This window comes from Natrix helvetica (assembly GCF_964273705.1).
Source record: "Natrix helvetica genome assembly, chromosome: 2".
NCBI classification, from domain to species: Eukaryota; Metazoa; Chordata; class Lepidosauria; order Squamata; family Natricidae; genus Natrix; species Natrix helvetica.
This window is the reverse complement of record NC_138552.1, coordinates 2,049,139-2,074,640: the sequence shown is the minus strand read 5'-3', so window position 1 is coordinate 2,074,640 and position 25,502 is coordinate 2,049,139. Positions and strand designations below refer to the sequence as shown.

General features: G+C 46.5%; 1 protein-coding gene across 1 annotated transcript in view; it reads left to right on the top strand.

Moving 5' to 3' along the window:
* Window positions 1-25,502, top strand: part of ARID3C (AT-rich interaction domain 3C) — a gene marked incomplete at its 5' end in the record, with an annotated part of 86,927 nt that overhangs the window by 2,985 nt on the left and 58,440 nt on the right. Inside the window, 2 exons of the mRNA XM_081940454.1 lie at window positions 513-706; window positions 855-1,322. Of these exons, the coding sequence (XP_081796580.1) occupies window positions 513-706; window positions 855-1,322 (662 nt within the window). The remainder of the gene's footprint in view (window positions 1-512; window positions 707-854; window positions 1,323-25,502) is intronic.

The window sequence follows — 25,502 nt, the reverse complement described above, 5'->3', positions numbered from 1 at the left end:
GGAAAAGAAGGAGGAAGAAGACAAGAAGAAGAAAGAAGGCGAGGGTAGGAAGAGGAGGAGAAGAGAAGGAAGAGGAAAGAAAGGAAAAGAAGAAGAGGAGAGACGTAGGAAGAGGAGAGAAAGAAAGAAAAAGGAAGAACAGGAGAAGAAGAAAGAAGAGGAAGAGGAAGAGGAAGAAGAGGAGTGTAGGAAGGAGGAGGAGAGGAGGAGGAAAAAAAGGAGGAAGAGGTAGGAAGGAAGGGGAGAGAGGAAGGAGAAGGAAGAGGAGAAGGAGAGGAGGAAGAAGAGTTTGAGAAAGAAGGGGAGGAGGAGGAAGAGGAGGAAGGAAAAGGGACGGAGAAAAGGAGGAACAGAAGGAGAAAGAAGAGGAGGAGGAGGAGAGAAGGAGGAGGAGGAGGAGGAAGGATCAGCCTGGCCGGCCCGCCCGCCCGCCACTTGTTGCCGAGAGGAGGCGGGGGTCGCGGGCGAGGGCGGGACGGGGAAAAGCCGCCCCCGGCCGGCCGCCCATCTAGCCCACAAGGCTGCGAGGCGGAAGGGCCAGGCGCGCTCGGAGCCACCTCCAGCCGGGGCGCTGCGCTCCCCCTCCCCCTCCCCCGCCGGGACCCCGGGCGTGGCCGGCCGCGGGGGAGCCAGCCCGCCAGCCCTCCGCCCGCCAGCCCTCCGCGGCATGGGCGAGGACAGCAGCCTGGCCGCCAAGGCCGCCCTGGTAAGCCGCCCCGGGGGCAGCGGGTGGGGGGTGGGGGGCCAAGAGACCCCGCGGGCCACTTCGGAACTTGGCCGGGTAGGGGCGGGAGGGCAGCTGCGGGGGTATTGCGGGCGGGGGTCTCTGAGCGCCTCTCTCTCTCCCCCCGCAGGCTGCCAACGCCTTCTCGCCCTCGGCGGGGTCTTGCTCGGGGGTCCGGGGCGCCGGGGCGCTCCGGCTGGAAGCGGTGATGGAGAACCTGCAGCGGGCGCAGGCGGCGCGGCTGGAGGAGAAGCTGCGGCGGGTGCAGGGGGCTCAGCCCGGCCTCCCCCCGGCGCCCCCCGTGGCCCCGCTGCGCCCCTTCTGCGGGGGGCTCCCCGCGGCCCGCGGCCCGCCGCCCACCCGGCGCCAGAAGGAGGAGGAGGAGGAGGAAGAGGAGGAAGACGGGCAGGACCAGGAGGAGGAGGAAGAGGAGGGAGAAGAAGAAGAAGAGGAGGAAGAAGAGGAAGGGGCCGTCGGGTCTCGGCCCCGCCACGCGCAACGCCCGCTCGCCCACGCCGGCTTGGCTTCTCCGCTTCCCCCGCCGCTTCCTCCTCCCCCGCCGCCCCACGAGTGGACCTACGAGGAGCAGTTCAAGCAGGTCAGTCCACGTCGCGATCCCCGCGTGGGTATCCGTCGCGCGTGGACGGGACGGTCGGGCTGGCCAACGCGCTTCCTTTTCGCGGGTTTCTTTTGCAAACTTTAGCCCCCGGGCGGGCCCCTGCATCCTCTCTCTTGCCCAAGCCCCCCCCTCTCCCACGCGTGGAATGTTGCGGCGTGGAAATCCTGGGCCTTTTTTTTCTGGACTCGCCCAACTTCGCGAAAGCGTCCCCGCCAAGTGGGAATGGACGGTCGCTTCGGGAGCGTCGGGGATAATGCGAGGGTGGGTCCCCACGGAGGCACGCGAGGATATTCAAGTGAACCTAAACATTGCGTCCCCCTCCCCTCCCTTTGGAATTTACCTTCCCCTTTTTTGGATCCCCTTCATTATTCGGATTATTTTGGGCTAGGAAACATTTCTCAGGTTTAGCTGCCAGCGTTATAATTTCCAAAGCCAACAGGAATAGTTTAAGGAGTTTGAAGAATTCATGGTTTCTAAGCTATTATATTTTGGGGGTTTGTGGTTTCTGTAAGTTCCGCCCCCTCCCCATTTATGTAAAAGGGGGTTTTGTGTCCCCCCACCCACCATGGGTCTCCTTGAATTCACCGAAAATGGGATTTTAGAAACAGACTTTCTAAATTTTCCTGTTGCAAAATCTTTTACTGATACTATGGATGTTGTGTTCAATTCAACTTGCCATCCTTTCAGACACATACACACCTTTTATTAGTCCAGTAACAGATAAGGGAATTTCTTCCGGAGTTTTTAAATCCCTGGCACAACAATCTTAGGAAGTAGGCTGGTGTGAGAAAGAGTACCACCCGGTGATCTTCCTGAAGAGAGCACTTCTGCTAAATTAATGCCTTTTTTGCAGTACTTACTTGCCACTACCTTACAGTTATCCTTAGCGGGTGTGGGATTTTGGTTTGCTGTGTCTGCTTAGGGGGGGGGTTGCAAAAGAGGGGGCAGCCCCTACACTGACACCAGCTGCTTTCCACCTGCTATTTCAGGGGTATTTATGTGAGGGGCAGCGTAATCCTGGGACTCTCTTCTTTGCCATTTAAGTGCTTGCTTTCGGGACCTCTTTTATAACTTCTCAGCTTTTGACTGACCCCGCAACTAGTTTAATGAGGATGCAGGGGCTCTCCCTGCCTCCCCTCCGTTCCCCCCTCCCCTCCCCCCTCCCCCATATTCTTGCTAACTGCTAATTTATTTTTAAGGTTACTTGCCTCCTTTATAGGTTGCATTTGGGGTTTTGTGTTTTAAAATACAATTTATTGTACACTGCCCAGAAACCCTTTGTGAGGGAGATGGGTGGTTTTAAAATTAGATAAAATTAGATGGATGGATGGATGGATGGATGGATGGATGGATAGATAGATAGATATAGAGAAAGCTAGATAGAGTTGATAGATACACGATAGAGATAGAAAGATAGACAGACAGACAGACAGAAATGGTGTAGAGAGAGCAAGAAAAAGTAGCATATATGTGTGTGTGTATGTATATTAGACAGACAGATAGACATAAATAGATAGAAATCGGATCTCTCTCTCTCTCTGTAGATAATGTAGATAGATGATACATAAATAGAGGATAGATAGATAGATAGATAGATAGATAGATGATAGATAGATAGATGATAGATAGATAGATGATAGATAGATGATAGATAGATAGATAGATGATAGATAGATAGATATAGAGATCCAGATAGATAGAAGATAGATACAGAGAGAAAGAGAAACATAGGATAGATAAAATGAGAGAGAACTGATTTTTTTCCCTTCCCCAAAAATGTGAACATTTGCTGGATTCCGAATTTTCACTTCTTCCTCTTCAAATTCTCCTCTTAGTCGTGTGTTGCATTTTATATGGAATTGGGTGGTTGGACAAAAGGCAGATTTGGGGGGAATCTACCCATCTGGTGTCCTGGGCTTATCCAATGAGTCCCTTTTCACCATTTCTGCAAAAATTGTACTTTAAACTAACCTTTGAGTAAAGCAACCACATGCCTGCACACCAGTTAATTAAGGTTTGCAGCAACCCAGCGGGGCAGCTCAGGGAAACCTCGCTGTTCAATCTTTAGTGACCTGATTGTGAATTTTGCACGGATTTCATTTCTCTGTGGCTTTTAGTTAAGAAGACAGTATCCGGAGGGTAAATGAAAAAGAGGGAATCAGGCTGCTCCGAAAATTTCATCCCTGTCCTTTTCTGAATTCAAAATAGAATGCAAAACGTAATTTTAAGGGTTTGGTTTTTTGGGGGCAAAGACCACAATAGTTATCCAACCTCACCCAATTCTCCTGTACTTGGTTATTATTTATGTATCGTATATTTGATATATATCCTGCCTTTTTGGCAAAGGTATCAAGCCAGCATTTGTTGTTTTCTTGGCTGTTTTATGGCTTAAACCCAGGTTATTCTTCATCCTTGTTGGAATCAAGATCCTAGATCTCTTTTGACAAAACCAGAAGAGCTTCTTCTGGGTTGGTGATGAAAGAGAACAATTTTCAGAAGTAGAAACATTTTGATGGACAGCTGTCACAAGCGATCACAGAACGGAAACAGGCTAATATATTATGGATATGTATTACAGGGAGAGAGAGAGAGGGAAAATAGAGGGAGGGAGAGAGAGAAAGATAGGAGAGAAAGATATGAAGGGGAAAAAAAGAACAAAATGTGATTTTCCAATGCTGTTCCATTCCTCCCCCCCAAGGAGAAACATGGACTAAAAACAATTACAAAGCATTTCCTTTTTAAAGTATTTATTTATTTATTCAATTTCTATAGCCATCCATCTCAATCAATGACTCTGGGCGGTTTGCCATTCAAAAAAATATTACAATGAAAAGATTCATTTCATTCTAAAAGGATTTTGGAAACAGTAAAAAAAAAACATCCCATATAAATATACCTAGCAGCTGAGATACTAACAATATCTAAAATGGTGTTAAAAGTCAGAAATTATAGGAAGTGTTTTATGAAATTGAAAAAACAAACTAGCATAAGAAAAATGAGGAAATGCTTGTTCCATCCGAGTGGACTGTCTATATTTAGACATTTATTCTCCCTGTAAATTTCTGAACTAGAAACTGCGAATAGGGACATGAATCTTGATCCAGCGGCATTTCATTGGGCAAAATGTGAGTTTTCGTGTTGATTTTTCTCTGGAAATCCGTTCTCGATCGCTTTTTCAAGGGAAAAAAATCCAGAACTTGCTGCTCTCATTTCCAGATTTAATTTTCCTTGTCAGTTTCTCTTGAAGTGGAGACTATAAAGAAAACTTTGATTTTCTTAGCATTCGAAGGTCAGAGCGCCATTCATCGGAAACCTTGGAAAGATTTTCCAAGAAATAAATAGATATCTAAAGGAAATATACCTATTACTCCAATGTCAGTGCCATGGGCACAAAACCCTACTATTGCAAGCAGGGCTGATTTCACAGATTTTGCATCTTTATAAAGCAATGAAGTGACTCTATGCCTGTGAAGTGGGTTAAAAAAATTAAGATATATTTATTTAAGGAGTAGGTCAGGCTGGAACAATAAACAAGGATATAAACAAAAACTTTATCACACCAAAGAAACCACTTGAACAATTGAAATGCACCACGCAATGTAACCCAATTCCTGGTGATAAAGCCAGTTTCTAAGAGCTCATTTCAATTGGGGCCAGTGGGTGGCTGTATGAATTTTGGATGGAATGATATATGGACTTATCCCCACACCCGAAAAGTCATTTTTTTCGTTCCAGGAAGTACACTGTCTAGTTTTGTGCATATTCACCTCTATTATGGCGCATTCTTTGCTAAATCTTACCTTTGCTTATTGCTAAATCATTCTCCATAATAAACATATTTTACTTGGAATATTGCATCACCTACAAAAAAGGAGATTGAGACTCGAGTGCAGAGAAGAGCAACTAAAATGATTAGGGGAGTGGAGACTAAAATATAGGAAGAACGGTTGCAGGAATTGTGTTTGTCTAGTCTAGTGAAAAGAAGGAGTAGGGATGACAGGATAGCAGTCTTTCAATATTTGAGGGGCTGTCACAAGGAAGAGGGAGCCAAACTATTTTCCAAAGCACCAACAGGACAGGACAAGAAACAATGGATGGAAATCAATCAAGGAGAGAAGCAGTCTAGAACTAAGAAGAAATTTCCTGACAGTGAGAACAATTAACCAGTGGAACAGCTTGCCACCAGAAGTTGTGGGTGCTCCATCACTGGAGGCTTTTAAGAAGCAGTTGGAAAAGCCATTTATCCAGAATGGCATAGACTAGAGTCTCCTGCCTGAGCAGGGGGTTGGACTAGAAGATCTCCAAGGTCCAGTATTATTATACTATGCTTTTATGTTTTTTTTTAAAAATCCACAGTGTAGTGCATTTGCACCACAAGTTGTGAAGGAGATGCCCAACAGATACACTGGGTGTTTCATGGCATCATTTGCTCAGTGACCTAAGGACAGGTGTGACATTACCTCCCTCTCCTGTCGAGAGGCGTCCACTCTAGCAGTTGGGGCCAGGAATGCTGTAAATCAGTTTTCAACATGGCATGCGATGCTTGTCCATCGTGTTCGAAGAGGACCTGGACATCTTGACAGGTTGTGGGCTGTCCACGATGTGTCCACAGGCCTCTACAGGCACAATATGCTCTGCCACATGTCGGGCAGACGTGAGGGCACCACTGATGCAGCGTTTGCAAATCTGGCTTTGTGGAGTGCTCTCTTCACTTGTGCTGTGGTGGTCCTTCCATCCTCAGCCTTGTTGGATCAGCCTGCGTGGCCTGTACTTGAAGTATGACGGGCCGTGTAGAAATGGGATAAATAAATCAATGTATTTCCACACCAAAATTGGGACGCTGTGACAAGGGACCCCGTTATATTATTCTACCACAGGTTCAGCGAAAAGCCACAGGAATGTGTGACCTACCACAAGGCCTGCATTGTGGATCCTGGATCTACTGACCCACCCAGAGATGTGGCTTTCTCTGCCTTCCTTTTTGCATTGTCCATTTTACATGCTTCCATATCAAGATGTGGAGAAATGACAAGACTGCAAAGGGATGGATTTTGCAGGAAACCAATTAAGGGGTGTGCTGGATTCGGAGGAGGACTTTAATTGGTTCCTTTGCCTCTTTGGAAAGGGAGGGGGGGTCAGCCTTTCAGGGTGTGCATATTGGTGTGGTTGTCATCTTGTTTGTCATCAAGAAACCGGTTATTTCCTCCAGTGAGGCTAAAACTACTCCCTAGAACAGTTTTTTTGGAAGATGGGTGGACTTCAATGCCCAGTATTCTTCAGCCATCCATGCTGTCTGGGGAATTAGAATAGAATAGAATAGTAGAGTTGGCAAGGACCTTGGAGGTCTTGTAGTCCAGCCCCCTGCCTAGGTATTTCACCATTTCAGACAAATGATTGTCCAACATCTTCTTAAAAACTTTCAGTGTTGGGGCATTCACAACTTCTGGAGGCAAGCTGTTCCACAGTTGTTCTAACTGTCAGGAAATTTCTCTTCAGTTCTAAGTTGCTTCTCCTTGATTAGTTTCCACCCATTGCTTCTTACAGTAATAATACAATGCAATACAATAGCAGAGTTGGAAGGGACCTTGGAGGCCTTCTAGTCCAACCCCCTGCCTAGGCAGGAAACCCTATACCATTTCAGACAGATGGCTATCCAACATCTTCTTAAAGACTTCCAGTGTTGGGGCATCCACAACTTCTGGAGGCAAGCTATTCCACTGATTAATTGTTCTAACTGTCAGGAAATATCTCCTCAGTTCTAAGTTGCTTCTCCCCTTGCTTAGTTTCCACCCATTGCTTCTTGTTCTACCCTCAGGTGCCTTGGAGAATAGTTTGACTCACTCTTCTTTGTGGCAACCTCTGAGATATTGGAACACTGCTATCATGTCTCCCCTGGTCCTTCTTTTCATCAAACTAGACCTACCCAGTTCCTGCAACCGTTCTTCATATGTTTTAGTCTCCAGTCCCCTCATCATCTTTGTTGCTCTTCTCTGCACTCTTTCTAGAGTCTCAGTATCTTTTCTACATCGTGGTGACCAAAACTGAATGCAGGATTCCAAGTGTGGCCTTCCCAAGGCATTATAAAGAATTCTGGGGTTTGGAGTCCACCCATCTTGAATAGAATAGGAAGGGGTCTTGGGGGTCTTCTAGTCCAACCCCTCTCTCAAGCAGAAGACCATATACCACCCCAGACAAATGACTGTCCAATCTCTTCTTATTAGCCTTGAGCGATGGAGCAGACGCAACTTCTGGAGACAAACTTTTCCATGGATGAAATGTTATCACTGTGAGAACATTTCTTGGTTCTAGGTTGGGTTTCTCTTTAGCAGAAGAAGAGTTGGCAGGGACCTTGAAAGTCTTCTAATCAAACAGGAGACCCCATCAGTCCAGACAGGTGGGTGTCCAATGTCTTTTTAAAAACCTCCAGGGATGGAACACCCACAACTTGTGGAGGCAACTTCTGTTCCACTGGTTAACAGAATAGCGGAATGAAAGAATTGGAAGGGACCTTGGAGGTCTTCTAGTCCAACCCCCTGTTCGAGCAGGAGGTCCTAGACCATTCCAGACAAATGGTTGGCCAATCTCTTCTTGGAAACCTCTAGTGATGAAGCACCCACAACCTCTGGAAGGAAGCCATTCCACAGATCAATTGTTCTCACTGTCAGGAAATTCCTCCTTAGTTCCGAGTTGCTTCTTTCCTTGATTAGTTTCCATCCGTTGTCCTGCCCTCAGGGGCTTTGGAAAATATGTTGACCTCCTCCTCCTCTCTGTGATTTCCCCTCAAATATTGGAAGACAGCTATCATGTCACCCCTGGTGCCCATCCATCCTGGCTGGGCACCTGAGAAGGTTTCCCAGGGCAGCTCTTTGCAACCGCTTACAGGAGGGAGCCGCTTGGGGAAGGAGCTCGGGTTGATAGGGGTCGTCTCTGCAGAACTGGAGGGCACCAGTTGGGGAAGGCAGAGAGAAGCCCCTTGTGATGGGAGCCCAGCCCACCCACTTCAGGCGTCCCTCCGAAAGGACTTCCGGAGCTCTGCGGGGGAAGGGGATGTCACAGCTTCCCATCAAAACTCCTGGCGGGACACGTGTCCTTGGGAATTAGGAAATGGAGCTGTGGGGCTCAGGGGGTTTTTTATTTAAAGGGGAATGCTGTGTGTTTGACCTGTTTGGGGGAGATAAGGAGGTGGAAAGGGCAGCCAAGGGAGGGAGGGGGCCAGTGGGACAGGCTAAGGTCCCTCCCCCAACTTTCCCCCGACTGTAGTGACCTGCGTAAGTCTTTTGTCCCGTTGTGTGTTGGTGTGTGTGTGTGGCAGGTTGCCGGTCTGTTTGGCTAATCTGCTAATCTATAGTAGTTGCAGGATACTGCGATTTGCAAATTTGGGTGGCTTTGTTTTCTGGGTGCCTCCGTGGGACAATGGGAGCAACCCACAAGAGACCCCTGCAATGCCACCTTCCCCCGTGTTTAGATCGAGCTTTGGGCTCAAGTGATGGGGAACTCCCATCCGGGGGTGAAATGGTACCGGTTCGGCCCAGTTCGCCCAAACCGGTAGTAAACTATACTAAAAAAGAATAAAACAAGCTTCGGAACTTTAAAAAAAAAACTTTTAAGCATTTTTTTTTTTTACTACAGGTTCTCCGGAAATGGGAGGGTTGGGCGTTCCCTGAGGGATGCTAGGCCAAAAACGGGTTGGGTGGGGGTGGGTGCTGAGAAAGAAAGAAAGAAAATGAAAGAAAGATGAAAGAAAATGAAAGAAAGAAAGAAAGAAAAAGAAAGAAAGGGAGGGAGGGAGGGAAAAAGAAGAGGAAGGAAGGACTATAAATTTGGCACTAGATGTAGCTTCAGAGGATAATCCAGGGCTGGAAGGGACCTGGAGGTCATCTAGTCCAACCCTGCTCCAGCAGGACATTTGTTAAAGTGAGTTTCTGTCTTTTGATCCTCCAGTTACAGGACTACATAGCCACGCCCACCCAGTCACATGACCCCACCAAGCCACGCCCACAGAACCGGTAGTAATTTTTTTTTAGATTTCTCCACTGCTCCCATCCCATAACATGACGGGGGGGAGGGAGAGAGGAAGAGGGGGGGAGAGACCACAGTTCTCCACCTCCTAGGAAACCTCACTCCTTTCTAGCATTGATGATGTTACTTACTTGGGTCATGAAACGTCTGCAAGAAAATTACCAAGATCAGAGAGCACCAAGGACCCCCCCAATCTCTCTACTCTTTCCCCTCCCCTCCCCCTCCTCTCTGCAAACCCCCCTCCTTTCTAGCATTGATGATGTTGCCTAGTTCGATTATGCAATGTCTACAAGTAAACAACTGAGCTCAGACAGCCCCAAGCCTCTTCCTCCTCCTCTGGGTGTGTGTGTGTGTGTGTGTGTGTGTGTGTTGGTTCAAAGAACAACTAAGAGATCAGAACAATAACAGAATAACAGAGTTGGAAGGGACCTCTGAGGTCTTCTAGTCCAACCCCCTGCTCAAGCAGGAGACCCTACACCAGGGGTGTCCAAACTTGGCAACTTTAAGACTTGTGGACTTCAACTCCCAGAATTCCCCAGCCAGCATAATTTACTCTCTTGTAATCCCTTCCTCTGCAATCTCTCCACTTAGATCAGAGGTCTTCAAACTTGGCAACTTTAAGACTTGTGGACTTCAACTCCCAGAATTCCCCAGACAGCATAATTTACTCTCTTGTAATCCCTTCCTCTGCAATCTCTCCACTTAGATCAGAGGTCTTCAAACTTGGCAACTTTAAGACTTGTGGACTTCAACTCCCAGAATTCCCCAGACAGCATAATTTACTCTCTTGTAATCCCTTCCTCTGCAATCTCTCCACTTAGATCAGAGGTCTTCAAACTTGGCAACTTTAAGACTTGTGGACTTCAACTCCCAGAATTCCCCAGACAGCATAATTTACTCTCTTGTAATCCCTTCCTCTGCAATCTCTCCACTTAGATCAGAGGTCTTCAAACTTGGCAACTTTAAGACTTGTGGACTTCAACTCCCAGAATTCCCCAGACAGCATAATTTACTCTCTTGTAATCCCTTCCTCTGCAATCTCTCCACTTAGATCAGAGGTCTTCAAACTTGGCAACTTTAAGACTTGTGGACTTCAACTCCCAGAATTCCCCAGACAGCATAATTTACTCTCTTGTAATCCCTTCCTCTGCAATCTCTCCACTTAGATCAGAGGTCTTCAAACTTGGCAACTTTAAGACTTGTGGACTTCAACTCCCAGAATTCCCCAGACAGCATAATTTACTCTCTTGTAATCCCTTCCTCTGCAATCTCTCCACTTAGATCAGAGGTCTTCAAACTTGGCAACTTTAAGACTTGTGGACTTCAACTCCCAGAATTCCCCAGACAGCATAATTTACTCTCTTGTAATCCCTTCCTCTGCAATCTCTCCACTTAGATCAGAGGTCTTCAAACTTGGCAACTTTAAGACTTGTGGACTTCAACTCCCAGAATTCCCCAGACAGCATAATTTACTCTCTTGTAATCCCTTCCTCTGCAATCTCTCCACTTAGATCAGAGGTCTTCAAACTTGGCAACTTTAAGACTTGTGGACTTCAACTCCCAGAATTCCCCAGACAGCATAATTTACTCTCTTGTAATCCCTTCCTCTGCAATCTCTCCACTTAGATCAGAGGTCTTCAAACTTGGCAACTTTAAGACTTGTGGACTTCAAATCCCAGAATTCAGCAGAGCTGGCTGGGGAATTCTGGGAGTTGATGTCCACAAGTCTTAAAGTTGCCAAGTTTGGACACCCCTGCCCTACACCATTTCAGACAAGTGGCTGTGCAGTCTCTGCTTAAAATCCTCTAGTGATGGAGCACCCACAACTTCTGGTGGCAAGCTGTTCCACGGATTCGTTGTTCTAACTTAAGAAAAGATCCTGATGACCAACCATTTTCTTCTCCTTGTTCTGGCAACCCAGCTGGGGTGGGTCTCTGACAACTACCCCTGGCCAACTTGCCTTAGGACCACTCCCTGAGGGGGAGGAGTTACACGAAATATCAAAGAAACGGTTGAATAGAATCATTAAAGAAAGGATGCGAAAAGGGGGACAGAGCGAAAAGTGAATGGCCAAACATTAAAATGATTTTTATTTATTTTAAATAATGAAATACAACTGCTCAGTGATCCCGTGGTGAGTTGGTCATCGTGAGTTGGCTGCAAAAGTTGAATATGGCAAGTTGTGCCATCGCTGGCACGCCTGGGCATTGCTCTGGGCTAGCGAAATTGGTGATTTTTCTCCGGTGATGTCAATGCACGAACCCCCTGGGGTTTTTTCCTCCCCTGCCCTCCCAGATACAGGCTGCCCACCTCCAGCCTTTCCCTCCCTTGGTAAATGTTTGACAAAGAGGGAAGTGGCCCCCTCTCCCCCACCCCTTTAACCCGATGACCTCTGCCCATCAATCAGCTCACCCCTCCCCTCTCCCTCCCTCTGGCCTGTTGCAAAGCCTCCACATGTCCAGTCCAGCTGCCTTAGGCCACGCAGACGGGCAGCTGGAATGTGGGTTGGGGCTGGGCAGGACCCGGGGTGTAGAATTGTGTCCAGCATCTGCAACAGGCCTTAAGTTTTCTTTACCTTTTCCCGCAAGAAGAGAAAGGGAGTTCCTCAGAGGTTTTGCTCCCTGTGTATTTTTCCAGCTTCTCTGGGCATTCACTTGCGAGGAGATGTGGTGCCTGGGGGCTGCACGGCAAATGGCTTCCAGATGTTTCTCCAAACGAGCAGATGTGACACGCAAAACCCGATGGGGCTATCTTGGTGCATCAGGAAGGGGCTGTCACAAAGAAGAGGGGGTCAGCCCATCCTCCAAAGCACCAGAACTCAAGACAAGAAGCAACAGATGGAAACCAACCAAGGAGAGAAGCAACCTGGAACTAAGGAGGAATTTCCTAACAGTGAGGACAATTAACCAGTGGAACAGATTGCCACTAGAAGTTGTGGGTGCTCCATCCCTGGAGGTTTTCAAGAAGGGACTGGACAGCCACTTGTCTGAAATGGTAGAGGGTCTCCTGCTTGGAAGGTCCTCTAAGTCTTCTAATCTTGTCTTGTCTTCTAGTCTAGTCTTGGAGTAGAAGATGTAGATGGACTAAGGGTGACAAGATAGAAGTCTTCCAATATTTGAGGGGCTGCCACAAAGAAGAGGGTGTGTGTGTGTCAAATTATTCTCCAAAGCACCTGAAGGCAAGACTAAGAAACAATGGATGGGAATTAACCAAGGAGAGAAGCAACCTAGAAGCAAGCTATTCTCCAAAGCACCAGAAGCCAGGACAAGAAGCAACTGATGGAAACTCATCAAGGACAGGAGCAACTGGAACTAAGGAGAAACTTCCTAATAGTGAGGACAGTCAACCAGTGGAACGGCTTGCCACCAGAAGTTGTAGGTACTCCAACATTGGAGGCATTCAAAACGAGACTGGACAACCATTTGTCTAGAATAGTATAGTTTCTCCTGCTGGTTTGGACTAGAAGACCTCCAAGGCCCTTTCCAGCTCTATTATTCTATCTCCACAGTCCTTCCAACTCTGGTATTCTGAAGTCCTTCCTTGTTTCTCCGTTGCTGGAGACAAAGTGCAAACCAGCTAATTAATCTCTACACTTTTCTGACGACCAGCATCTGGGACCTAAGATGGTTATCTCCAATTTGCATCTCCCAGATGTTTAATGCATTGCAACATTCCCATTCTAATTGGTGTGACTTGTTTGCATCATGCAGATGAAGGACGTGGTCTGAATTTTGATGATTTGATGACATCTGTCCTACATTTCCAAAATCATAGGGGGGAAAAATTGCAACCCTTCATCTTCAGTTCCATCTTCCTATCCCTTAAAACCTATCTAGCCACTCTCCATTCTTGCTCTGTTTTCACACGTATTTATTTTATATCCTGCCTTTATTATTTTTACAAATAACTCAAGGAAATGAGCACAGCTAATAGTTCTTCCTCCTCCTAATTCACCACAACAACAGCCCTGTGAGGTGGGTTGGACTGAAGGAGAGGACTGGCCCAAAGTGCCCCCGTTGGCTTTTATGCCTAAAGTGGGACTTGAACTCACGGTCTGCTGGTGATTGGCCCAAAGTCATCCAGCAGGCTTTCATTGCTAAGGTGTTACTAGAACTCACCCTCACCGGGTGATTGGCCCAAAGTCATCCAGTCAGATTTCAAGATTAAGGCAGGACTAGAATTCACAGTATCCTGGTGCTTGGCCCAAAGTCACCCAGCCAACCTTCACGCTATCGGTAGGACTAGAACTCACGGCCTTCCGGTTTTTAGCATGGTGCCTTACCATTAGCACAAATTGGCTCTGCTATGCATGTTTCCTTGGATTGTAAATTTCCAAAGCACCTTTAGTCCCAAAGGTGCTTTTTTCGAGAGGCAACTGAACTTTCTAGTTTTTTCTTGGAAGACGTTTCGCTTCTCATCCGAGAAGTTTGTTGGAAGCTTGGAAGCGAAACGTCTTCAAAGAAAAACCAAGAAAATCCAGTTGCCTCTTGAAGAAAAGCACCTTTGGGACAACCAGGACCTGGAGGACTGAGAATCTCTACAGACTTTTAGCTACACAATTTTGCGATGAACATCCTTGGAATGGTGGGGGAGAAGGGATGGGCTTCCGGAGAAAAAAATTGCTAAACTACAGGAACATTTGCACCACTCAGGTGACCCTGAGGACACAGGAAAACCTCCAACTGGCCTCAAGGACCCTCTCAAAGGATGCACTTCTTTTACATATCTGTTGTGATTCTTTAATCTGTACATATAAGTCTTGTATAGCTATAACTTTATATATTATTTCATACATCTTTTTTCTTCATTCTATGTATAACATTCTATATACAGGTGAAACTCGAAAAATTAGAATATTGTGTAAAAGTTCATTTCTTCCAGTAATGCAACTTAAAAGGTGAAACTAATATATGAGATAGACTCAGTATATGCAAAGCAAGATAGTTCAAGGCGTGATTTGTCATAATTGGGATGATTATGGCTTACAGCTCATGAAAACCCCAAATCCACAATCTCAGAAAATTAGAATATTACATGCAATCAATAAAACAAGGATTGTACATAGAACAATATCGGACCTCTGAAAAGTATAAGCATGCATATGTACTCAGTACTTGGTTTGGGCCCCTTTTGCAGCAATTGCTGCCTCAATGCAACATGGCATGGAAGCTATCAGCCTGTGGCACTGCTGAGGTGTTATGGAAGACCAGGATGCTTCAATAGCAGCCTTCAGCTCTTCTGCATTGTTCGCTCTCATGTGTCTCATCTTTCTCTTGGCAATGCCCCATAGATTCTCTATGGGGCTCAGGTCAGGCAAGTTTGCTGGCCAATCAAGCACAGTAATCCACGGTCATTGAACCAGGTTTTGGTGCTTTTGGCAGTGTGGGCAGGTGCCAGGTCCTGCTGGAAAATGAAGTCAGCATCCCCATAAAGCTCGCCTGCGGAAGGAAGCATGAAGTGCTCCAAAATCTCCTGGTAGATGGCTGCGTTGACCCTGGACTTAATGAAGCACAGTGGACCAACACCAGCAGATGACATGGCTCCCCAAATCAACACAGACTGTGGAAACTTCACACTGGACTTCAAGCATCTCGCAGTGTGTGCCTCTCCATTCTTCCTCCATACTCTGGGTCCTTGGTTTCCAAATGAGATGCAAAAGTTGCTCTCATCAGAAAAGAGGACTTTGGACCACTGAGCAACAGATCAGGTCTGTTTTTCTTTAGTCCAGGTAAGATGATTCTGATGTTGTTTGTTGTTCAGGAGTGGCTTGACAAGAGGAATACGACATTTGAAGTCCATGTCCAGGATCCGTCTGTGTGTGGTGGCTCTTGATGCACTGACTCCAGCCTCAGTCCACTCCTTGTGAAAGTCCCCAAGACTTTTGAATGGCCTTTTCCTGACAATCCTCTCCAGGCTGCGGTCATCCCTGCTGCTTGTGCACCTTTTTCTTCCACACTTTTCCCTTCCACATAACTTTCTATGAATGTGCTTTGATGCAGCACTTTGGGAACATCCAACTTCTTTTGCAATGACCTTTGGAGGCTTTCCCTCCTTATGGAGGGCATCAAGGATGGTTTTCTGCACAACTGTCAGGTCAGCAGTCTTTCCCAGGATTGTGATTCCTACTGAACCAGACTGAGATACCATTTAAAGGCTCAGGAACCCTTTGCAAGTGTTATGGCTTAATTAGCTGATTAGAGTGGGACACTTTGAGCCTAGAATACTGCACCTTTTCACAATATTCTAATTTTCTGAGATGGTGGATTAGGGGTTTTCATGAGCTGTAAGCCATAATCATCACAATGATGACAAATCACGGCTTGAACTATCTTGCTTTGCATGTAATGAGTCTATCTCATATATTAGTTTCACCTTTTAAGTTGCATTACTGGAAGAAATGAACTTTTGCACGATATTCTAATTTTTCGAGTTTCACCTGTATTCTATGTATAACAACCCTTTTTACATTTGAATTGTTTTGCATCCATTTCCTATTAAGTAACAGTATGCACATTTTTTAAACCCAAGCCCTCAATTTAGCCTTCTCCGCATACTCCATCAGCTTTTGCAGGCCTTCATCCATGGTGGACATTGAAGTGTCCTTCCATTGTTGTGCCTAAGGCAGTGATGGATAATCTTCTTCTCCTCTTCTCTGAAAGCACACGCACGAATACCCACACCCATAGTGCAATGCACGCAGGACACCCCCCCCATCATCCCCACCCCCTACGCATGCACACGTGACCTCCACGCTCCCCTCTGCCCCCTTCACGCATGTGCACATGACACCCTCCCCCCCTTTGTGGCCTGTTTTGGGCCTAACGGTAGAGCCGAGCTGGCTGACGGCTCGCATACCCACAGGGAGGGCTCCCGCGTGCCACATGTGCCATAGGTTTGCCATCACAAGCCGAAGGTAATCTTTCTGGGGTCAACATGTATAGCATCAAAGTCCCAATTCCCCACCCCCTTTTTCCGTGAAGCCCCAAAGGAAGAAATGAAATAAGAGAAAGCTGCACATCGTCCGGCTTGAGTGTGTTTCCATCCTGCTCTTTCCTTGGTGGCCTGAGTTGCAGGACGTGCTTCAACGGTGAGTCACCAAGCTGTGGCTCCTTCCTGATGCAAGGGAGCATCGCTGGCGAGCAGAGATTCAAGGCGGATAACCAGCCAAACGAGAATCGGGAACCCGCCTTCTTCCGCCTTGCATGTACTTAAGAAATACAAAACCTGCAAGGTTGGCCTTCCTTTGGCCAACTCAGTTTAACTCTCTCTCGTCTGAAGGACATCAAGAGTTTTGATTTCTGGAGAGGGGGAGGAGGAAGGGTCTCCCTCCTAGGTGGAGGTGGCTTTTGACTGGAGTCTGGTTCGGCTGGATTGGGAGGGGAGTGATGAAAAGGTGGGATGGGGGCAGTGGTGACATTCACATTTTTTTTACTACCAGTTCTGTGGCCAAGGCTTGGTGGGTGTGGCAGGGGAAGGATGCTGCAAAATCCCCATTCCCTCTCCACTCCAGGGGAAGCTAGAGGTGGCATTTGCTGGTTCTCCGAATTGCTCAAAATTTCCACTACCGGTTCTCCAGAGTCTGCTAAATTTCACCCCTGGATGGGGGCATTTCAGTGCGGCTGAAATGAAACAGATGCAACTGAGCAACTTTATGGGGGATGGATGGATGGTCTTCCATCATTCACAGACTTCTGAGGTGCCTTTGATAGCAGACGGGACAGATTCAGGAGCAGCGAAAATTCTGTGCATTCAGAATAATGGAGTTGGGAGGGACCTTGGAGGTCTTCTAGTCCAACCCCCTGCTCAAGCAGGAGATCCTATACCATTTCAGACAGGTGATTGTCCAGTCTTCTCTTAGAATCTTCCAATGTTGGAGCACCCATGACTTCTGAAGACAAGTTGTTCCACTGATTCATTGTTCTCACTTTCAGGAAATTTCTCCTCAGTTCTAAGTTGCTTCTCTGCTGGATTAGTTTCCACCCATTGCTTCTTGTCCTGCCATCAGGTGCCTTGGAGAATAGTTTGATTCCCTCTTCTTTGGGGCAACCCCTGAGATATTGGAAGACTGCTATCATGTCTCCCCTAGTCCTTCTTTTCATTAAACTAGACATATCCAGTTCCTGCAATTGTTCTTCCTATGTTTTAGTCTTCAGTCCCCTAATCCTCTTTCTTGCTCTTCTCTACACTCTTTCTAGAGTCTCCACATCTTTTCTACATCGTGGTGAGCAAAACTGAATGCAGGATTCCAAGTGGGGGCTTACCAAGGCATCATAAAGTGGTTGTCAAGGTTCCAATTGGCAAACCCAATCAAGCATCATCGAGACGCTCCAATCTCTTAACGCAAAACTTTATTGATGCATCATTTCGACACAGATGAAAACAAAACCAACTCTGGTTAATTCCCACGCAAACTCATATAGTTAAAGAATAGCATGTCACATTGTCCAATTGAGTGTCAGTATATTGCTATGGGAAAATCTCTTTGGGGTTAGGCAAACACCTGTAGAAGTGTCCTTGGTTCCCACGGACTGTCTTGGGTGATGCCTAGAGCCTGCATTCCAGTTCCCTCCCTTCCCCGCTGATTTGTTGGCAAGCTGAGTAGCAGGAATGGTTGCAACAACATAAGCCTAGGCAGGAGGTTGGACTAGAAGACCTCCAAGGTCCCTTCCAACTCTGTTATTGTATTGTGTAAGCACGCTTCAAACTGGACAGTGGTATCAGCACTTCACCTTCATCTTGATTCTATCCCTCCATTGATTCAGGTGGACTCAGCCTTCTGAGGTCAGGAGAATGAGGACCCAGATGATTGGGGGCAAGAGGCAGACCGACTCTGTAAACCGCTTAGAGATGGCTGGAAAGCACTGTGAAGCGGTATATAAGTCTAAGGGCTACTGCTATTGTTAGCCCTCTTCCTTTTCCCCTTCCTTCCTTCCTTCCTTCCTTGAGCCATGGTGGTGCAGTGATTGCAGTGCAGGACTGCAGACTACTTCTGCCGACTGCCAGCTGCCTGCAATTTGGCAGTTCAAATCTTACCAGGCTCAAGGTTGACTCAGCCTTCTGTCCTTCTGAGGTCATTAAAATGAGGACCCAGATGGTTGGGGGCAGGAAGCTGACTCTGTAAACTGCTCAGAGAAGGCTGTAATTTGACAGTGTTACGGAAATCAGTTGTTTAGTAAGAATTATGGCATTTGGGGAAAAAGCTGTCCTTGTGTCTTGTTGTTCTGGTGTGCATTCTCTATCTATAATGTTGTTTTGAGGGTAGGAATTGAAACAATTTACGTCCAGGATGCGAGGAGTCTGAAGGTATTTTCACGGCCCTCTTTTTTACTCGTGCAGTGTGCAGGTCCTCAGTGGAAGGCAGGTTGGTAGCAATTGTTTTTTCTGCAATTTTAATTCTCCGTTGAAGTCTCTGTCTGTCTTGTTGGGTTGCAGAGCCAAACCAGACAGTTCTGGAGGTGCAGATGACAGACTCAATCCTTCCTCTGTAGAACAGAATCGGCAGCTCCTTGGGCAGTTGGAGTTTCCTGAGTTGGCGCAGAAAGAACATTCTTTGTTGTGCTTTTGTGATGACGTTTTTGATGTTAGGTCATAGCACAGAGGTTTTCATACTTGCCTTGAAAACAGCAGCGTCCTGGTGTTGTGGCACACCAGTGGCCTGCAAAGCTGGCAGCAGAGTCTGATAGTGAGAAGGTTGGGGAGGAACATGGGCCAGTCCTGGAGTCTGGGGAAGGCTCGGACGAGGGCTCTGCGTCGGAGGCAGAGAGGGGGCCAGGGCCATCTGGGAATTATGTGCTGCCTCCAGAACCTCCAGAGTCTGACATCAGTGAGGCAAAGGAACAGGGGGAGCCTGTTCCCAGTTTGCGCATGTACAGAGCTGCCAGAGGGCAAGAACAGTTAAGACAAAAGTGACGACTCAGGAGGAAGGCTTGGAGGTGATTGGCCCCTCCCATAGGACATAAAGGAGGAGCAACTTGGTTCATGCTGGTCAGTTTACCTTCTGAAGCTCCGTTTGGGCTCTTTGCTCCGTGTGGCCTTGCCAAGCTAATTGCCAATGAAGTCTCTGGCGGCGTTCCAAGGGAGATAAAGGTGGGTGCTTATCAGCCTTATCCCGAATGACTTTGGCAGACTACTGTAGGACTCTTTACTACTATTTGGGACTCATTATGGGCTGTGAATGAATATAATTCACAGCCTCTGAAATAAAAAGAGGGTTTTTGGACTTAATCATGTGTGTTTTACTGTATCAGGGAGCCCAGTTCAGAACAGTTGGGTTTAAATCCAGCAGAAAAGAGGTGCCAGAATAGGAAAGTCCCCCCATCTCCCGCAGCTTCTACCCCCACCCCTGGGCATGGAAGATCCCGTTTGGGGGGGAGGGGCGATGCTTTGAACCACTTCCTCTCTCTCTCTCAGTGCAAGCTTTCCAGGTCTCAATTTATAATTTATATCCAAGTTGCTTTTACTAGTTAAAATTATTATTTCATTATTATTATTATTATCGTAATGCAAGCTTTCAGGAGGGATGGGATGGAAAGCAGCTGCATTCGCCGTGCAGGAAACGTGAATTGCAGCCCTGTTGCTTTGAGGTCCCTTTTATGAGGCTCTGGGGGGCTCCGTAGCTTTGCCCCTTGAATGGGGCTCCAGCTGCCCTTCAAATGTCCCCGAAATAAAGAGCGAAAAGTCTTTTTATCGATTTGTTGGTTATATTGAGTAATGGAATCGGCTGAGTTGACAGATACGGCTTGTGTAGGTCAGATAAAGACTTGAAAGAGCCATTCGTACAACATGCTTGCAGTCCCTGGCTTGCGACCACTCACTTACTGACTGTTCAAACTTACCACAGCTCTGAAAAAGGTTGCAGAATAACAGAGTTGGAAGGGACCTCCGTAGGTCATCTAGTCCAACCCCCTGCTCAAGCAGGAGACCCCATATTCCCTTTCTGACTGACGGCTGTCCAGTTTCTTCTTGAAAGCTTCCAGGAGCATATGGCCATTTTTCACACTTACGACCATTGCAGCATCCCCGTGGTTACGTGATCAATATTCAGACACTTGGCAGTTGACTCGTACTTATGACGGTTGCAGTGTCCTGGGGGGTCATGTGACCTTCCAACAAGCCAAGTCAAAGAGGAAGCCAGATTTGCTTAACAACTGTGTTACTCACTTGTGTTTCACTTAACAACGGTGGCAAGAAAAGTTATAAAAATGGGGCAAAACCACCCTTTAATTATATATATATATATCTAGTTAATTGAAGCTTGGATCTAGTTAATCCACGCTTGAAGATGGCAGGTGAGATCCTGCTGAAACGTTGCAAAGACAATCTCAACTATTTGTACTGATAAATAAATAAAGGGAGACTAGTATGGATCCATTTCAAGCTATTTAGCTCTCATCAGCTAGCCATACTCTTACTGGGATTTGAACCTGGGATGTGTTACATATTAGGCAGATCTGTTAGCCACTACACCACAGGCTCTCCTCCTATTATCAGCTTTATTATATATATATAATTATTGATTAATATGTTAAGACATACAAAAGGACAGAAAGATAGTTCAGAAAGGAAGGGTGATAATAAAATGGAAATGAAAGACAATGGAAATGAAATGTAATATTTAGGAATAATAAGACTATTTTTATGCGTAGGAAGTTATCACCTAGCCCTCTCCCAGAAAAATGAAATATCCTAGGAAATATTGATAAGGCAGAATATTATATTTTCCTGGATGTGAAAAAGGGAGAAACACATTTTAAACACTAAATTCCTGCAGCTTCCTGCCCATCCCCACTTTGTCAATGGGCCATTAAGAAGGCCAAGCTAGTCCACTTTACATAATAAAGAGTTCTCCTCTTCAGCTGTGATGGGATTAAGGCAGGATAATAAGCCTTTACTCAACTGACCACATGGCATCTGAACTCAATCAAACCTGAATTCAAAACAGCCTAGAGGGTTGCCCTTGCACGGGCCCATGGGAGTCTGGCAACCAATCAGAATACATTTCTTACACAGGAACAGGAAACAGATAGGTGGGGCCGAACAGATTATAAAAATCCCTGCAAGCCTTTCTTCACCCCTTCTCTTCCCTTCTCTTCTCTTCTCCACCAACATTGAAGCATGTGATCACCTTTTCTGTTCAGGGCTCAAGCCATGTGGTCCTGTCCACCATTAAACCATCTTTCCAAGCAGCCTCCATGTCTCCAGTGTCTTTTTCCCCACTTGGAGCCAAACCCAGAAGGACATTTCTTCCTACATATGTATACTGAAATGTATGTTACCTAGTTACCACACCATTAACGCACTGATATGCATAAAGAATATAAAAAAAATAAAATTTGATTGAAGAAAAAAAAGGGGCAAAACCCACTTCACAACTGTCTTGCTTAGTGGTGGAAATTGGGGGGGGGGCTCAGGTGTGGGGCTGTGCTCTGCCCTCTTTCCAGAGTCTCAACACCTTTTTTTCCCATCCTGGTGGCCAAAACTGGGTGCAGGATCCCAAGGGTGGCCTTCCCAAGGCCTTACAAAGCGGTAGTAACTCTTCACGGCCTCTTGATTCTCTCCCTCTCTTGATGCAGCCTTTGGTGACGGAGCCCGAGTGACGACGGTGTTGCCAGAGGTCAGGTGTTGCTTGCAATTCTCGAAGGCTGATCTTCAAGTGCTCCGCAGGGGTGCCTCCTTTCAGCCATGAAGGAATAGAACAGAATAGCAGAGTTGGAAGGGACCTTGGAGGTCTTCTAGTCCAACCCCCTGCCGAGGCAGGAAACCTTATACCGTTTCAGACAAATGGCTATCCAACATCTTCTTAAAGACTTCCAGTGTTGGGGCATTCACAACTTCTGGAGGCAACTTCTGTTCCATTCATTAATTGTTCTCACTGTCAGGAAATTTCTCCTCAGTTCTAAGTTGCTTCTCTCCTTGATTAGTTTCCACCCATTGCTTCTTGTCCTACCCTCAGGTGCCTTGGAGAATAGTTTGACCCCCTCTTCTTTGTGGCAACCCCTGAGATACTGGAAGACTGTTATCATGTCTCCCTTAGTCCTTCTTTCTCTTAAGCTAAGCATTCCCAGTTCCTGCAAGGGGTTAACTTCGCCTGCTGGCTGAATGGGGAGGAAGAGTGTTTACAGAGCAAATAGGCGGGTGGTGTGTGTGTGTGTGTGTGGGGTGGGTGGGTGGGTGTCCCATGCAGCGCCGCCGTTCTGTCCTCAAGGGGCCCCTCGCTTGCAGTCTCCCAAGAGCAAATACCCCCAAGGCTCTTGGTCAAATCCGGTCTGTCTTCTGCGTTTTCTTAACCAGGTTAAATGTCCCTCCGATATGGGGGTGGGGTGGGGGAACAGTGAGGTTTTTATTTAATTTTTAAACAATTTTTCAAAACAGTCGCCTGCAAAGAGAATACCATGTCTAAGCTGCCAGGGACCGGCTAAAATGACATAATTATACTTTATCAATTCCTTTATTTCTAAAATTGTTGGCTGCCCATCTTATCACAATAACAACAACAACAACTCTTTATTAGAATTCTTTATTGGCCAAGGGTTTGCAGATTATGGATTAACAGAGTTGGAAGGGACCCTGGAGGTCATCTAGTCCAACCCCCCACCCAAGCAGGAGACCCTCCACCAATTGTGACAGAGGGCAGTCCAGTCTCTTCTTTTTTATTTTTTTCTTAAAAAGTTTTAATAAATTTTACAATTATCACCCCCCCTTACCCTTCCCTCTCCCCACCCTCCCTCCCCCCCCCCGACCTCCCAGAGCAAAATACAGGGTATAAACATTTAACAACCATACGCTAACATAAGCTAACTAATTTTAACATGTTACTATTCTTGTGCTTTAACTCCCCCTTAATAAACTAACTTTGAATAAATTGTAACATTCTTTATCCCTTCATTCATAAGCTAACTGAAATTTTTTTTAGTCCGGTATTTGTTTTGAATATAGTCAATCCATTTTCTCCAGTCCAGCTTGTACTTCTCATCTGAGTGGTCCTTCAGAGTCCGGTCTCTTCTTGAAAGCCTCCAGGGATGAAGCCCCCATAACTTCCGAAGGCAACCTATGTTCCATGGGTTGATGGTTCTCCCTGTCAGAAAGATCCCTCCTTATTTCTAGGTTGAATCTCTCTCTCTTTGGTCAGTTGCCATCCATTATTCCTTCTCTGGCCTTCAGGGGCTTTGGAGAATAGCTTGACCCTCCTCCTTTCTGGGGCAGCCCCTCAAATATTGGAAGATGCTATCACAACTCCCCTGGTCCTTCTCTTCCCTAGACCAGCCATGCCCAATTCCTGCAACCGTCCATGGTATCTTTTAGCCTCCAGTCCCGTAATCATCCTAGTTGCTTTTCTCTGCACTCTTTCTAGAGTCTCAACATCTTTTTTTATAGTGTGGTGACTAAAACTGGATGGAGTACTCCAGGTGTGGTCTTACTAAGGCTTTATAGAGTGGTAGTAGTACCTCTCTTGATCTTGATTGTGTCCCTCTGTGTGATTGGACACACAAGGAATTTGTCTCTGGGGCATAAGCTCTCTGTGTACATAAAAGCAATAAGTGATAAATCACGATCATAGCCATTGTAAAAATACATTCATCATAAATCATAAGATGCAACACTTAGTGGTAGTCATAGGATACTAAAGAAGCAATCGATATAAATCGCAAAGTTACACGCAACAAAGTTAGAGTCATAAATAGAAAAGGAGATAGGCAATAGAAAAGAGGAGAAGAATAATATTAATACAATCTTAGTAAATGGTTTGACAGTGTTGTGGGAATTAGTTGTTTGATTTAATTGTACATTTCCACCCCGAACCACCCCAACGAGGCCGTCGAAGTGATGTCCCGGTGTGTGGAAGCCATACGGGTCTGGATGGATGACAACCGACTCAAGCTCAACCCTTCCAAGACGGAGTGGCTGTGGGTTCCGGCCCCCCGGTTCAACCAATTTCATCACTGGCCATTGGGGGCATTCAACTCGCCCCCGTGGAGCGGGCGCACAATTTGGGCGTCCTCCTGGATGCCAGGCTGTCCATGGATGACCATGTGACAGCCGTGGCCAGGGGGGCGTTCCACCAGGTTCGCCTGGTGCGCCAATTGCGCCCCCTATTGGACCGGGACGCCCTACGCACAGTCACCCATGCGCTGGTGACGTCTCGCCTGGACTACTGTAACGCTCTCTACATGGGGCTTCCCTTGAAATGCACTCGGAGACTGCAGTTGGTCCAGAATGCGGCAGCGCGGGTGATTATGGGGAGTACCAAGTACTCCCATGTGACACCTCTCCTGCGCGAGCTGCACTGGCTTCCTGTGGTCTATCGGGTGCGTTTCAAGGTTTTGATTACGATCTTTAAAGCGCTCCATGGCTCAGAACCTAGTTACCTGCGGGATCGTATTCTGCCCCATACATCCCTACGACCCATCCGCTCGCACAGAGAGGGACTTCTCCAGGTGCCGTCCACCAGACAGTGCCGTGGGGCGGCGCCTAGGAGCAGAGCCTTCTCTGTGGCGGGCCCAGCCCTGTGGAATGACCTCCCCCCAGATATTAGGACCACCACTGACCTCCGCTCCTTCCGTGTAAAGCTCAAGACCCACCTATTCCAAATAGCTGGCCTGGCTCAACCATAACTTCATAACGCTCCTGACGGATTTTTTAATTCGGTAATTTTATTCAATGGGATTTTAAATTGTGTTTTTAATTGTTTTCACTTATTAGTCTACCTCCTCCATGCACATGTATATGTCTTTGTTTCTTATGTATGTATGTTTGTCTTTATCTGTATTTTATTTGCTTTGATTGTACGCCGCCCCGAGTCCTTCGGGAGAGGGTTGCGGCTAATCAAATAAAATTATTATTATTATTATTATTATTATTATTATTATTATTATTATTAATTAGTTGTTTTATTTCCTAAAAATTAAAATCAGCAAGCTGGAAGTCCTTTTCCAATCAGAAATATGTCAATGGGGAAGCCAAATTCACTTAACAACCGAGCTTCTCACTTATCAACTGGAGGGATTTACTTAACAATTGGGGCAGGAAAGGTCATAAAATGTGGCAGGACTCACTTCACCACATGTCTCGCTTAGCGATGTAAATTTGGGCCTCAATTGCAGTCTTAAGTCGAGGACTACCTGTGCAGGTTTTTATTTTTGT